General features: G+C 38.4%; 1 protein-coding gene across 1 annotated transcript in view; it reads left to right on the plus strand.

The window, feature by feature from the left end:
- The window catches only part of PCCA (propionyl-CoA carboxylase subunit alpha), a 292,425-nt gene that overhangs the window by 171,980 nt on the left and 103,573 nt on the right, over positions 1–16,872 (plus strand). Inside the window, exon 19 of the mRNA XM_037378105.1 lies at positions 8,529–8,631. Coding sequence (XP_037234002.1) covers positions 8,529–8,631 — 103 coding nt within the window. The remainder of the gene's footprint in view (positions 1–8,528; positions 8,632–16,872) is intronic.

Consider the following 16,872-nt stretch of genomic DNA (forward strand, 5'->3'; position numbering starts at 1 on the left):
AAGTATGTATTTTCTCGTCAAAATTGGCAGAATGATTTTTCACATGTGCTGCACTGTGCTGTGTTCTTATTGCTTTCAGCTGTGAGGAGCTGGCAGTTGCTAAGCACTTTTTAACATAACTCTTTTTCACTGGGGCAAATAAATAAGGGGGCTTGAGCCTGAATTTAAGTATCAAGTTTTTGTTTACCTTTTAAACTATGGCACAATATCTAAACTAAATACTGAGCTTATGGTATTGAGGGAGTGCAATTGCAGAAATTGTCATTAACATTGAAATACCTTTATGTGAATAAAGGATTCTTCAATATTTAATCTAGCTGTCATTAGTGTGTGTACCAGTACAAGTGAATTTCTAGTTGATGATGAGGAGCTGTTACTCTGGCTGTATGTATTTGACTTATGATTAGTTCTAGTCCAGTCCTGTGAACTGAATGTGCATTTGTAGCTGAAGTATGTTGGGTGCAGTTCTGGAACCTGGCTTCTGTCTTCCTTGCATCAGACAAGAACCTGGTTCCTGTGTCCCGAGACTGTTCTGCACTGTGATCCAAAGCAGTGTGTAAGCGCAGACAATTGGGATAATTTGCTTTGAGAACTACTCCCAATCTGAACTAGAACACTGATGTTCTCACACCCACTGTACATTGTCCTGATCACTTCTGAGATACTCTCCAGAACTGCTGAAAAAGTGGGTGAATAACTGAAATTCTAAATTCTGACAAAAGGGGTGATGGATTAAAGCAGCAAATGTATTTTCAACTCAGGTTTGCAGTGGTCAGTGGCAATTTAGTTCGAGATTAGTAGGCTACAAGTCAGGGGTGTTTCACTCCTGGGATGACTACAGCAAGCCTAACATGGAGTTTTCCTCTATATTTCAAAAAATAGAGTGTGGAAAAGCGTCTGATGTGTAGTTGTAAAACTGGATGACTATTAATGTATCAAACTTATCAGTAGGTAATCTTTCAATAATTTCACCTCCATTTTCATATTAGCAGTTTAGAGATTCCTTGCTGCCTATTTTTACCATGCACAGGAAATGTGTAATATTCTAAACTTAATGCACAGTGAAAAATAGCACATTAGTACTGGGCACAGCCATTGTTTGAATGGAGGTACAGGAAGCAGGCTGCCCAACAAGCAGCTACATCCCAATACAGTCATGTTATATGGAAGGATATAACTGCTGCTGGATGATGCTGATAGAAGAGCTGTAGTCCTCTCTACTGCATCCCAGTGAATTGTTCTGAAGCTCTTTAATCATTAAAAGACAGTGAGATAATTATTGTGAGACTATTCCTAAATATCGGCACAAGAAGAGAAAATGTTCGAGAAAATGCAGGAAAGTTTGTACAGGAAATGGAGTTTGTCATTTTCCTTTTGTGGAGCGTGTTATTATTGCGAGCTTTTCCAACTGCCCAAAGTAAACTCTTATTGAAAATAGAGGGTGTTAGAGAGACACAAAGTAGTAAAATTAAAAACTTTAATAGAAGAGAAATAGGCCAGAATTTTTTTTATGACAAACAGATTTTCAGATTTTTCTTTCTATAACAATTTCAGCACATGCAAGTTAATACTGTTGACTGATCTGATTTAAAATGCCTTCTTGCAAGTAGTTCTTTCTTTGGTAAATAGTTTTGCTGATATAGGAAAGATGGTTTGAAACAACAGATTGGAAGCACAGGCTTGTACATTACATGGAAAATAAATGTCTTTTCTCTGTGCTTTTGAACACATGATTTGAATCTTCCTTGCTTTGCATCTCACAAGTGCTTGCAATGAGACAAGGAGCAGCATCTCTTTTTATCCAGCATTACTGCTTGTGCTGTTTCCTTTTTCCAAGAGAAACCAAATGCTGAAGTAGACCCTGGCATGTCATAGGAGGGGAAATGAGTTTCAGATATCATGTTTTAGATTTATTTATTTGTAATTTTCAAGGTATGCTGGCACCTGCTGAAGGGCTGGGCAGTCTGACCCTCCCCTGAAATTGAGAGGTCTTGGGCTGGACTTAACATGCTCCCAGGATTGCCTTGTGTTTCGTCCAGTTTGTTAAATGCAAAGTGCGTAGAAATTTCCTGGCATGGGACCAACTGCCAAAATTCTTTGTCTCAGAGGATGCATCATCAGGCTGCAAAGCTGCATTTTCTGAGTCTCCATGAATCTCTCATTCCTTCCTGCCATCAACAGGGTAGGATGATGACTCCCCTAATGCCTGGGCCCTGGCTCTTTCTCTTGAGAGGTGGGAGATAATGTGAACCCTCACTGGCTGAGGGAGACCTGATAACCCAGAACTTTCATTCTTTGGATATGTACATGCTGCAAGCATGAACTTGTTACAGCAATATAGGCAATAGCAGTAATCTTGCTTCCTTTGCCTGGTACGCTTAAAGCTAAAAAAGCCATAAAAGATTTTTTTGAGCAGCATAGAATTGTTGATGTTTGCCTGCGTGCTCTGAGCACACATTTTCTTTTTCAGGTGATGGAGACAGCTTTGGCAGAGGAGCCCCTAGTTCCCGCCCCCTGCCAGGCTGCCGAGGGAGCTAGCTGGGAAGCAGTCCGGTTACAGTGACCTCTTGCAGGACCCAACTGCTGCACACTTAGGAGTAGAAAAGGATGAGCCAGGGTGAGCTCAGGTTGTCTGCAGGGTTACTTACTGGTTAAATGAAGATCAAAGGGGTTGAGCCATACACACTTAGATCTGTGTAGCTAAATTCACCCTAGATTTATAAGATCTAGTTTTAACTGTTTCAGTATTTTGCCTTGATCTGGGGTTCCCTTATTAAGGCACTGGAGGTTTTTATTGGGCACTTGATTGCAGGCCCTTAGGTCAATGCAAATCGCCCAAAAGGCTTCTGTTAGAGGAAAAGGAAGCACCCAGATGTACACTGTTTTGAATCAAAGCACAGTGCACTCTGTAGCATCCTTTTAAAACGGTGCTTTTTATTTTGTAGTTTACTTTCTATGTAACTGATTTTTTTTCCTGTGGTCACTATTCAGATAGAGTGCATGGCTATAAATATGCATATTTTTTATTGATCTAAATTTAATATGTAAGAAAATGTAATGTAAACCCATTTTGACATAACCCGTGAGTAATTATTTCACCCTTTGTCTGATCAGCTGGCACACAGGCTAGTAGTGGTTATAATTTTGTATGACATATGCAGAACTATAATTTACTCTAATGATGGTATATTTTCATACTCTAGGTGAAAAGGGTATATGTATACGTATGCACAGATAAAGCAGAAAAAAGGAAACCCCATTTTTATGTTAAAGTGTATGTAATATAGGTAGATGGATTAATCTGAATATATGTAGAAAATGTGTGTGAATAGATGTAGAAAATACTTCAAATTGCTGAATAAAATATTCCCAGATTCTTAGGTTCCTTTCACATAATTTTTAGTTCTTAAAATAATCCTGTGAAAGTGCTGCTTTTATCTTTTCTGTGCAACGATGAACTTTTATGTTGGAAAGTGCTGAAAGTACTCAGATAGTAAAGCTTAGATTTTTGTTTTGTTTGGCAGTACACTTCTGTTTAGAATTCTTTTAATCTATCCATCCCCTGCTTTTATATTCATCTGATAGTTGAAGGTTCTGTGAAGGATATTTCTTTGTATATGAACTTATTAAACCAATAATGCTCAAAAGCGTGAGATTTACTTCCCCTTTTCCTTTTTTTACATCATAAGATAGGCTCTTGTTTGAGTTGTTAAATTTCTATTTGCCTTTCTTGAGTTTTTTTGGGGGGAGGGCAGAGAAAATAAGAAACAATTTATATGGTAGATCTAAAGTTTCATTAAAATTGCTTATGCCCTGTCCCAGGCATTTTAAGTGGGCCATCTGTCTAAACATCTCTCCATTTTTTTCTGATCATTTCCTCGACTTATTCATGAGCCATGGGAGGGCTCCTTTGTAGTCTCCATGTAGCTGGTTCAGTCTACCCCCACTGAATACATCTATGTGCTTGCATAACATATCTTTTCACAGTGCTGGAAATTCTCTGAACTTGGTTCAGATGAATGGCCCACTTTCTGAAGGTCTTTTTTTCTCCCCCTGCAAAGATTTGTATGCAGAAACTGACCTTGGTGGCTACAGAATCCAGCACATTATTCTTGATCATTTTACAGGCCACCTGCGGTGAAAGTTATGATGAAGGATTTCTTAATGATTCTTTGACCATTAACATTGTTTTAAGTCAATATTTCACTTTTATTTAACTGCTGAATAGGTAATTGCACAATTGAAAAACAGCTTCATGGAGTGTCATATAATGTGGTTTTCAAACACTTATAATCTTTCTTAATGGGAGAATTTGTTACGATAGTTTGGGATTTCTCTGTGTTTACGTAAAGTATTATGCAGCAAAAATATGAGAAGTGAAGAGAGTTTTAAAGTTTTTTTTCCCCCCAGATTAGAACTCACATTTTGAATTGGAACTAAAAAAAATCTATACTCAATTTCCTGACCCTTTAGGAGCTGGTGACATTTATCATAGCTCATTACATCATCAACAGTAATCAGGAGAGGGGAGTTTATTTGCCAGAAACTGCAGAAAATTGTAGTTTTATTGAGTTCCTTCTATCTCATTGGTTGATGACAGTCAAAATGGATGGGCTGGGGCAGAGTTATTACTTGACTTGCTTTTGTGAACGTCTGTTTTCTTTCATTATTTGTTTTTGACTAGAATAGATAATAGTTTAATTAGTGTCTGTTTTCCGTGAGCCCAGTAAGTGTGTGTCAATCTAAAATTCTTAGCAGCGGTCTGGTTTCCTCACTGAAAACTTGCAAAGAAAGCAGGGGCTATAATTGCTGCATTATTATAGAGTATCTCCCCCTCTCTCTCTCATGGCAGTTGGGGATAAACGGGACATAATACACTGTGCAATGTATGAAATAAATTATGGGACGGTGGCATCATCTGTACTTAAACAGTGACAGAGGTTAAAAATAAATAACCAAGCAGGCAGACACCGCTGTTTCTCTCTCACGCAGTTTACACTGTTTTGTAAGTTCAGTGCTTTTTGAGTAATGCCGTTATGACTTAGAGCCAGGCTATGACCATACTGTTTGTGCCCCTATTGCTCGTGATAGTACCCTTTAGAAGGCAGTATAGGGTACAGAGGTTCAGAACTGCCCGTTTCTGTACAGGGGGTTTCATAACATGCTTCTTCACCTGCCTCCTGTCACTGTGGCCACAGTGTTGCTGCCTTTGCTCTCTCCTCTTTGTGTGTGGTACTCCTGGCAAGGGACAACAGCATACAGCTCCCTGTGGCCCTGCATCCCATTCACATGGTGCTTGTCTCGCTGCTAAACTTGTGTCTCTTCCTGCAGCCAGTGATCTTTATATGTAAATAAAGTAATTTTTTTGACATTTCATTTGCCAAAACTGGGAGAAGAAAGCGAGGGCATGTTGAACCCTGTGAAAGACATATTGTGTGGATTCTAATCTAGGGTTGGAGGGGAAGTGCCTGAAGTTTTTTGTGTCTTTTCTGATGGTAAAAATGACATTATTTTTTCTTTCATTATTTTTTTTTCTCTGTAAATAGAGTATGTCAGATTTCAGCCCAGTATGTAGAATTTTTAAAAGTTACACGTTTTTTAAAATAGCCAGAAGTTTGGGAGGTTTTCCGTGAACTCTAGTGGAAAATATATTCAGAAGTCCAGATGTTTTCCCTTTGGAGGACTTAGAAGTATTCTCAGCTAAGGAAGCAACCTTGGCCAAGAGCAGAGAGATTATTTCCCATGCACTGAGACTTCTCAGGCATTTAAAAAAAATCCAAAACACCCACAAAAAAAAAAACAACAACCAAACCCAAACAAAAAAAACCCCACCACCTCCAAAAAGCCCCTTTCTTAGCCTGATAGAAACGTTTGCATTTCTAAAGTAGTTCACAGACTTGAGCAACTTCCTTTCCATAGCCAAGAAGCTTGGACTTTGATCCTTACTTTTGGACTTTGTGATCTTTACTAGTACGTAAAAACCCTACAACCAACCCTCTGAGTCCCATGAAAATGGAGTCTACTGCAAGATAAATTATTTGAAAGAAATTTGATTTTCATGAGCTAATGTCCATATCTGTCTTCGTGTAACAGTAGGTTACAGTTACAAAGCCACAGGCATTTGATTAGCAAGGCTGAAAAATGTCACTGTACAAATGCATTTAGCAATTCCAGGGGGGAAGTACAAGTTGCTATGTACTTGGTATTAGATGCAGCTCTGGATCTTGCCCTTCTGACCACCAGTGTTGCAGAAAGAGGAATTATATGCCTGTGTGGCTGTTTGAAACCCAGGCAAAGCAGTGATCATAGTCATGCCTTTCAAGAGGCATGCATCCTGTTTGGAGATACACTTGACAAAGCTCAGCAAGACAGGACTGAACAAAAATAATCCCTGCTGGAGAACAAGACTGTCTTTCCTTTGATGGCCAGCAGCCGGATTCATGAGGTCACTTCCAGTCAAATGCAATATGAAGCAGAGCTGTGCCAGCAAGGTTAGAGGGAATCTCATGCCACCAGTGAAGTGGATCTACTAAGCTGTGTTTGAGATGAGATCTTACCTCTTACACGAGAAATACGAAGTTGCTATAAACTGCTAAATCCTGTTGGTTATTGCAGTGGAGTGCCAAGGAGTGTTTAGCCAGACCCTGCCACGTTCCTCCTGACTGGTGCGCCGGTACCAGGAAGTGCAATGAAAACATCTCTCTGCTTGCTGCCTGCTACCTGTGCAGGAATTTCCTGTTCCTCCTCTTCAGGAACTCCCCTGTCTGTCGCATTTCCTATCAGCCAGTCTAAATGTTTTGGTGACATACAGAAATTTCAAGGCGAGGTGCTGAGAAATGTCATTGAGCCCAATAAGCCATAGATATTTCCTCAGATTTGTTGTTTTGACAATTGTCACTGTGTATTAAATGTGAAAGGTGACACTTGGCATCGTTAGTATGGGAACAGGTTATTTTCAATATGTTTTCATGAACTTTGTGCATAACAATAGTTATGAGGTGAGCCAAGATGTTTGGTGAAATCTGGTGTAGGCCTTACTTGGCTTGGATCCAGAAGTAACTAATGATAAGTATGCATCTACTTCTCTAGCTAATAAATTTAGTGTTTCCATTTCCCTTTTTCAGGCTTGTTGCAAGGCACAATTTTTGGAAACGCCTTGCTGATTAGGTACCTGAACTTTTACTTGCTTAGATTTCAGCTGTCTAAAACCCCAACCTTCTTAAAATAATTGTCAAAATTGTTAGCAAGTTAGTGTGTTAACCTTGGCTTAGGCAGCTAATTTCTCCTGTGGCCTCTGTTCTGCCTGTTGATTCCACAGGGAACCTGAGCACTTCCTTTGGGGAGATGTTCTTCACTGGGCACCTGAACCCTCAGGAGGATACTCATGGCATAACACAGAAAGACGTGTTTCCAAGTTTTAAGGCTCTGAAGGCTGCAGTAAAATGGTGTAGTAAGCTCTATAACGTACAACAGATGAACAGTGTAGCAGAAATTATCCTTAAGAAGATACCTAAAGATGATGAACTTATCTCTGTGGATTTCTGACAGAGAATCTAAACACCTGTAGGAGTTGGTGTGGGAGAAAAGCTCTACCAAAATAAAGTGTCTTTGTTTTAATGGAGCTTAAACTTCACCTTCGTACTTTCTCTTTAGGCTACTTGGTGCTTGCTGATGCTAATATGTGGCCACCACTCATCAAAACAGTTGTAGCATACCTTTGGACACTAGTTGTTAGAACAAAGTGGAAGAGACTTGAGAAGTCAGGATGCGGGAACTGAAACAGAGTATACATTTAAATAGCCAAAAATTGTTTGTTTACTTGTTTCACTCTGAACTTCCAAGAATGGAGACTCAGCTCTTACTCCTTTGCTGCCAGGTGTGCTTCTTTAAGCTAAAGTTGAAAAGATTCAGGTTTCTTGTATTACCTGGTAACTAGTGGAGCTAGAAAATGCTGCAGGAATAGGTATAAACCTACATGTGGGTTGTGATGATGTATCATTATTTTTTCAGTTTAAGGGCTCTGTGGATGAGATACTCTTTAAAATGTGTATTAATTATAACATTACTTCTCTTCCTTATTTGGCTGAATCTTTTGTCTGTAATTGGTCTTTAATTAAGGTTTACAGAGAATGAGATGAAAGAAATAGTGATTATATTTTGCCCTGAAAAAGACTGCCCCAGCTATCACTGTTGCTATTCTCGTGCCAACCTGCTTTCTCATCTGCTTTTCATCCTGTTTGAGCTAATTCTGCAGCAAGCTCTGGCTGTATTCAGGAGCCTCCTATAACTTTATCAGTGTACCTGGTGTGTCAAGGCAAATCTAGAAAGAGAGTGTATTTTCTCCTTATATGAGATTTGACAGAAAAATGTATTTAGTATTTTTTTCAATTATGCTTCCCAACTGTGTGTATAGTTTAATGGTATTTTGTGTACCTCTTGACCATCCGGTGAGGGAAGTGCTTCTGGTTAAAATAGGAGAAGCATGAAATCTCTGTTAAAAATTCTTCTTCTGTCTGTTTCTTTTTTAGAATTCCTGTTGCTAAATCAAAGAGAAGTACCTGGGAGCTTTCTGTGCGTCTAGGAGATGGAATTTACCTGGTTGCAGTTTCTAAGGATGGCTCATCATTTTCTGTAAGTTCTGTTGTTTTTTTCTTAGAAATTTGATGTATTGAGTCAATGTATATTCCCCTTGACACCTACTAAAATTTTCTATGTGTTCAGTGATCCAACATAGATGCTTGTTTTGTCTTTAGCAGGCATTGCTGTAAATTACAAAACAGGACTCTCTGTGTTAATTAAGTAGTGCTAGCTTGCAAAGATTTTTCTCTGTTTGTGCCTGTGGAACGTTTTTGTATCTACTTGTTTATGAAATCATTTTCTAATTAACAACCCTGTTTAGTGTCTTGTTTAGAAGTAAGGTCTTATGCTGCCTTGTAGATATGAGAGCAAGAAAATAAGCGCAATGTCAACAAAAATTACATTACCTTGATGTTATGTGTAGTTAGTGATTACAAAAAACCCAAACAGATCAAAGAATCAAGCAAGTGGATTGTGTAATTGTATTGCAGTGGAATTATTCAGCACCTCAGCAGTAAAACTGTGCGTAGTCATAGTAAAACACTAATGTTTCAAGATGTGCCTAGGTCACTTCAGATGAGTGTGTGTAAACTATTGTTTTTACAAATATACTAAGATAATTACTTAAGCACTTAATGTTGTCAACTTGAAAGGCAGACAGACCATGACAGTAGAAGAATAGTAATGCTGTGTTCAGTAGTTCAGCTGTTCAGCAGAATAATGCCAAGATGCAAGCTGGTTGAATTGATTTATAGAAAGAGCTACTTTTAAAGTCTGTTAATGGTAGTTCCACAACCAAACTGAGATTTTTTTTTTTTTTTTCTTTTAAATAGACAGTTGACTTGCATAGAACCTGTTGACTCATAGGCAAATATTTTCCAAAAGGCCAGTTTTTCTTAGAACCATTTGAAAAGCCAGGACTATGAGGAATCTCAGAAGTCCTCTGGTTTACTTTGGACAGCTGTTTACTCTTCTTATGTGTCTTTATTGAAGAAACTTCTGCAACATCTTCTCCATGACATTTTTTATAGTCATAATGTTCCCACTTATGTTGCATTTAAAGAGATTTCTTTGAAAAAGGACATCTAAATTAATATTTCACACAGTGAAGACAGTGTTGTCTCACTGATTCACTTTTGCTTTGCTCTGCTGAAATTTCAGTGTAAGGACATGATTTTCATGTCTTTTTCGGTGATTGTTTTCACTTCTGTGAACTGAGGTAATGAAAACCTAGCCTTTTGTAAAAAATCTTTTTGTTGGCCTAGGTGGGGCAAGATGCCTAACCTTTACCTCTGTCACTCTTTATTTTACATATACTCATGATGAATGTGAGAATATGAATAGAGAGCAGGGATACTTTCTGTTCTATGTGGATCATAGGTGCACTGTAAAAAGGATATGGAGATGAATTGTTGTGGTCAGCACCTTTAAAAATTTTCTCCTGCTAGCGTACTACTTTAACTCTGAAAGAAGGTGGTCATTTTAGTTGTAGCGTTTCTTTTAGAAAGAATTCCAGGAGGTCTTGAGCAACTATTTACTCAGTGCCTAATACATAGTGTTGCTCCATGGCAGTGACACTCACCCTGCTTGTGGAATGGCACTTCAGGAGCGAAGGCCATGTCTGCATGCAGCTTTTTACTGAATTAAATTTATTTCAGGCCCTAACAGGCATCCTGTGAACTTGGATACAACCTACTGCTCAAACAAAAAACATCTCTGCCAGATTTCAGCCCAATTTAGCATTGGATTGGCACTGGTTTGTGTGACAGAGATAGACCTTCCCCAGAGTAGTCATTGCCCCCAGCCTTTCCACCTTTTTATTGCAACCTTGCTGTGTAACAGCGGTCAGCATGGAGCTGCCTGCTGCTGTGAGAAAGGTAAAGGGTGGCTGCTGGTGTCTCTGAGCGTTGCGTAGGCCCTTTCTGCTGTGAGCTCTGAAATCTAATTCCCATAGCTGAACCTCCTTGAACTAGGAGTTCTGTTTAGCACAACTAATTACACAGGCATGCATCTGTGGACGTGTATTTTTTGAGAGAATTACTTCAGTTTGGTTTAGTTACCTAAACTCTTGCTTATATTTACTTACATAATTCAGTGAAGATACATCTTTAAATCAAACTGAGGAAAGTTTACAGACAGAAGAGGCCTAAGCCTCCTTTTATGCTGTTGTCTCTGTTGATTGTGAAGGTAACTAAACATACAAGCCCATATGAGAGTCAGTCCTAGATTCCATTTACAGCTGAACAGCTGAGTTGTAAACTGCACTGTGTTTCTCCAGGTGGTACGGACTCTGAGAAAGGATGCTGAACATGTAATGCCGTTGGTGCTGATTTACCATTTTAACACACAGAAAATCATTCTCACCTATAGCACAGTCCAAACCCATCTCTCAGTTTAAATGGAACTGCTAAACAGTTCTGATGTCTTGCAGCAGTATGAACGTTACAGGGCTGTAAGCCCAGTTTAACGAGGTATATATGGACTGATTTCCAGTCCTTCGGTTTGTTATTCAAAAAATAACAAATGAGGAGGTTCCTGCTCATGTCCTTGTGTCCCTGCAGTATGCTACTGCTGTTACCTTCTGCTGCTAGGTAAGGAGGCAGGAGCACCCCCAGCGTCATGGGTGAAGAGGTGTGTAGGCAATAGGGAGGAAGTAGTGGTGCTGGGTAGGACAGGCTGTGTGCCCTAAAGGTTGGGTCAGAGGGATTGGTGACAGCAACTGTTGCGTTCTGATTCTACCCTAACCAAGCCTGTATACACGGGGAGAGATAATACCTTATTTATTGGCATCTGGAAATTCCTTAGCTGGTGAAATAAATCCCAGTACGTGGATTTCACTGTGCCCAGAGGTCTATCTCACTTAAACATTGAGGCATAGTGTATTAGGATTAACTCCTGAGCTTGGATTTGTAAAAAAGTAGGTAACTCTTTTTGAATACCAGGGTTGTTCAGAGTTGAACCTATTTTTCATTGTTACTGGATAAGTAGCCTAGGACATGTTATTCTTTATTAATAATTTTATTTTTGCTGGGGTTCTCCTGTGATTATATTGCAGACAAGAGAATATAGTAAATACAGCACAGTTAAAATTCTTCTGGATTATTATTGAAAGATGTACAATGGAAAAACAATAGCCTTGAAACTTCAAAGAAGAAAAGCCAAAGACCAAGAATGAGAAATCTTTGTTTCTGATCAGGAGGTATAACAGAAAAAAAATGGGGAATTTCAAAGCTTTCTTTATTAACTTTGCTGTCAGAAACACAAGCCTCACTTTTTGAACCTCTGCATTTACTTTTTGTTATTAAGTGGGTGTGACATGGGCTTCTGACTTTGTGGGTTGTGTCCCCTTGTGGCTTGTGACAAAGATAGCTGAATCTGTGGTGCAGTTAGATAGCCCAGTGGGAGGGCCACCTTCACATTCCCCTTCAGAAGTTTACTCCTGCTGCAAACTGTGCATTGCAGCAGCAGTGTTTGCATCCTGATTTACTTTGTTTACCACTGGGACTCTTCCAACAGTGACTCCTTTCTTTTTTCCTTAACTCTTATACTCTCGCCAGCCGAAACCTCACCACCTCACAGTGTGCAGTGCTTTTGCTCTCTGTGCAGGGAGTGAGAGCAGCAGGCTTCTCCATGGTTCCCGCTGTTTGTGAGCAGATCATTCGTCAGCATCTTGGTCTAGGGGTCATCTGTGGTTTTCTTCGTTTATCATGAGAATCTTAATGAATTGTGCAGTGTTAACTGCTCTTTGCTGTTCTCTGTTTTTCAGGATTTTTAGTTCTGTAACCATCTGGTTTTAACCACTTCATTTGTAACAGAGGTCCTTGATGCAAGAGGCCTTGTTTCCCCAAACTGAAGGACTTAAAAGATGTGGTCAAGTGCGAGCAAGACTGTTTGCCTGAAGCAGTGCAAACAAAAATACTAGTTTTCTTGTGTCCAGTGGAGGTTAAAAACTTCTGTTAAATCATAATTTGATACTACTTCTTTTAAAATAGAGTAGCTCTGCTGTTATTCTGAAGCCAGCAACATATATGTTAATACTGAAGTTTCTATAAAATTAGTGTACTATAGAATTTTCAGTATCAGACAGTAGTTTCTGGTGATACCCTATCAACATAAAAGCAGACACTTTCACAATTAAAAGGATCTAATGATCTGACTTGAGAATTAAAATGTAGCAATTTTGGTGAGATCTGCTTGCTCGTGTACCAAGAATTTGCCAACTAAATTCATGTAAGTGTCATTTATTCTTCTTTTTGTTCTTTGACCTATATATTAATTATTAGAAGAATATTTAAGCTAACTGCTTGTCATATATATCCATTTAGTTCTTTGGAGGACAGATAGTCAGGTTCTGGGCTTTGATTAGTGTTTTTCTTGCGCTTAAAATTTTTCTTCTCATCAGTGGAGTTAAAGATCTTACAATCAATATGGCTGCTAAAATAGAATTTGAAGGAAGAATACCCTCTGTTACATGAGACTAATGTAAAACAGCAGCAAACATCCCAGAAGCATCCCACCACCAAACTCTGGAATCTTTTGTTTAGTTCAATATCAGACAGGAATCTTTTTCATCATGCCATTTTCTATTGCTAGTCCATAAAATTTGTTTGTTTTTATGATTTCGTTGATACAGAGACTTGATCCAGTTTTGCTGATGAAGGTTACAGCCTGATCTTTGTTTACAAAGCTTGAATGTTCTGTAGAGTACCAAAGGGTGGGAGAGACAAAAGCAAACGGGAACCTACATATATTGAGAAAACCTGGTAGCTGTGTGGTTTCCCTGCACTGTGTGAAATTGAACCTTCATAGCCAAATGTCAGCCACCAAGGATGCTCTGGATCCATGTGATGGTGGCTTTGTTGCCTGTTTGCAGACTTCCTTGCCTGGCAGCTCACAGCCAGTGTGGAGTTACTTTGCTAATGGAACAGTATACTGGGTGGGAGCTGCCCTATCCAGCCGCACTGCGAGCATGTGAGCAGCCCCTTAGCCACTGGTGTGTGTAGAAGTTTCGTGTCATGGACAGCCATGAACTGACTTCTCCAATGGTGATGGATTTCATGTAGGTAATACACTTAAAATGTATAATAAAAATAATAGCAAAGAATTTAAGTGGCCTAAGCAAGGGAGAACATAAATACATTGGACCACGTATCCAATAATAAAGTTCAGTTTATTGGGTCCACCACTGTATAATTTTCAATCAACAAAGGAAATAAAGGTAAGTGATTATGTGACTGTAGTGCAATCTTTTCAGTGCTATAACCTACCCTCCTCACTTCCTTCAATACTCTTCAGTTTTATTTTTCTGCTATGAATGTCACTTGAAATAGCAAACTAAAGAACAGTTTGTATTAATATCTTTGTGGTGGAGGAGGTGGTAGAAAAGGGATGGGCCATCTTGATTTTTTTTTTACACCTTGGCTTTGCCAAAAGGAGTGATAGAATGCAAAGGCTCAACTGATGAATACCAACAGTAAGTAATTACATTTTAGGAGGTACAGTCATGTTTCTCTTTGTTTGAAATTTGTTGCTCTATGTGGAGACTGAGGACCTAATTTTAGTTGAGCAAGAATTTGTAGCTGTATTTTATGTAATAAACTGCATTCTTCAAAACCTTTTGGCATAATCCATTTTCTGATTCTTTGCTATAGTGTAGGAATCCTCTGTCTTGAGTATTCTTTACAGCAGATTTGCATGATTTCTCTGCACTTTCTGTTAGGGTGGTTCATCTATGTAGTAGATGCATACTTTCCCAGACCACTTAGCCTCATCTTCTCATCTGTTCAGTTGACAAAGAATTTCCAGATGTTTTCAGTTATAAAGTAGCTTCTTACCATTGAAGTTGTGGTGAATGAAAGTTGTTTATTTTTTTAAAAAAGCATAAGGTGAAATAGTTCAGAAGTTACTTTGAGCAACTGGAAATTTGATATATTTCCAGTGGGACCTGTATAGGTCAAATGCTGAATAAGAAGAGTAGAGAAAGCTTAATTACGTTTTTCAGATTGCTACTAGAATGGGCTACCATTTATCACAAAATGTTGGACCACTTCCTAAATTCAAATTTAAGAGCAGGTAAATACATTACAGGCATGAAATCTGTGTGAAAAAATAGTGAAGCTTGTTCAGCCCAATGAGAAATTGATTAATGAATGTTTTTAATAATTTTTAGGAAAAAAACAATGGTTTTTTTCCCCACCTGTCTTTTTCATGAGATGTGAAGAATTTGTTAGCTATCTATGTAGGTGGAAAATTGGCCTATGTACCCTCTTAATATTTGCAAGAGAAAACCTATTGTATAGTACATAAAAGAGTAAAAAAATACAAATCTAAGGCATTACTGTCACCGTTATTTGAATACATCCTGTATCATCAGCATGGAGTAGGTAAGATATCTGTATGCTTTAATTTAGTTAGTGAATCATGTATATCTAGTTATGATTAAGCTTTGACTTCAAATTAAAATGTAATAAACATTTAATTAGGAGAATTCTTCTGTATTCATTTGCTGTAAATTTTATGACTGAGGGCTAAGTTGATTTAAAATTACTTTAGGAAATATTGTCTTTGTTTTTTTAATTCTCTGGGGGAAGAATAGAATGCCTAAGAAGAAATATCACTGAAAAATCAAACTAGATGCAGCTGAAGTATAAAAAGCATCAACTGTAAAAAGGTATAGTATAATATAAAATCAGAGCAATGACACAGAAAGCTTCTGTAAGCAAACTTAGTCCACATTTAATTCCTTGAACACAAATGTGAATGGAGTGGGACCATAATTCAATGCATATTAAGTTTTGTCTTTCCAGTAGTCCATGTAGTAGAAAGGTAACATTGCCCAGCCGTATCAGTATAAAATTACTAAATGTGTTAAGAGAACCAGTAAAATACCAGAATTATTATTACTAGTATTTTACATTTCTAGTATGCTTCAGGCACATAACAATATATAACTAACTGGTCATATAAAAGAAATATGAGGGCTGTATTAATAGGGATGAAAAGCACGTACCTGTAGGAATTAATAAGAGCAGTAGCCAGTAAAGATACAAATGAATGTATATCCCTAGAAGCAGTAAATTAAGATTTTTCTGATTAGTCGAGTTCTAAATATATGATGTTATAGATCAGAAAGTTAGATATGTTATATTGTTATATGTATGGAATAAAATACTCTGTTATTACAATGCCCTGTATTAGTTTGAATGAAGTGCCAGTGCCAGTGTAAAGGCACAAGTGGAGGGGGCAGCTCAATTAGATAATCCTGACAGCTGTAAGCACAAAACTTTTCCTGCCTTTTTCCAGGCGGTTTATGTTTTGCTTGCAGAGTAGTACATAAATTCTTCATTGCAGTACATGTGCAGTTGTGCAAATAAAACTCTTCATTAGCAAGTTCTATAGGTCACATACTATGGAATCTATCATTTTAGAGGTTGTGTACCTACTTTTTAAATTCAGGTTCAAATCCAGAATATCTTCTGTTTGTAAGACTTAGATGTATTCGTATAATGGCATTTTAACGTGGTATGCATAAGCTAGCCCTGTGCTGAGAGCAGAGCCACGATTTCCACCCTTGCAAAGCAAGGCTGTTATCGGTAGGCTATAGTAGTGCTCCTACTTGTTGACTGACTCTGTGGCTTTATTGATCCTGCGCTCCTTTCTGTGCAGTGGCAGATTTACTGGAAGGGTAGAGGATGCCCCATCATATGCTGATGGGATGGGAACAGTTTCTCCTGGGAGGCAAGCACTCTGCGCTTGAATCCTTCAGTCTGAGGAGAGCATTGATCCTTGTGTTCTGACTCTGGGCAAGTGCTTTAATTGCTACGTTTCTGTGGCTGCTGACATCGTGTTTTTTAAATGAAAGTGGCCTTGGCCTCGGTATCTTGTCATGAACTCAGTGTTCCTGGTATGCATTTCCACTCTGCTGCATTGAGTCTGTCAGAGAATTTAGATGCTAGGATGTTAGATGAGACAGAGGTAGACATACTTAGGTAAATATTAAGTATACTCATACAAAATTTGTATGTACTTACCTTAGGTGTGCTTGTGTACTAAGCAAAAAAAGAGAAGCAGAGTGTGTCTGAATTCTGTGTTGTTTTATTTTTTTAAATGCCATACAGGTTTAGCAGTAATTATGTGCAAGGGACTGGTACAATAGGTGTGTATTTGCTTTGTAAAGAGAGATGGTTGGTGTGGGTATCTTGGATTAGTTTATTCACACAGTATTCTATGAGCATGTAAAGAAAATACCTACAAGGTTGAGAGGTAAAAATAACGTGAAAAGTAATGAATTAATTG

This window comes from Falco rusticolus, chromosome 2 (assembly GCF_015220075.1).
Source record: "Falco rusticolus isolate bFalRus1 chromosome 2, bFalRus1.pri, whole genome shotgun sequence".
NCBI lineage: Eukaryota > Metazoa > Chordata > Aves > Falconiformes > Falconidae > Falco > Falco rusticolus.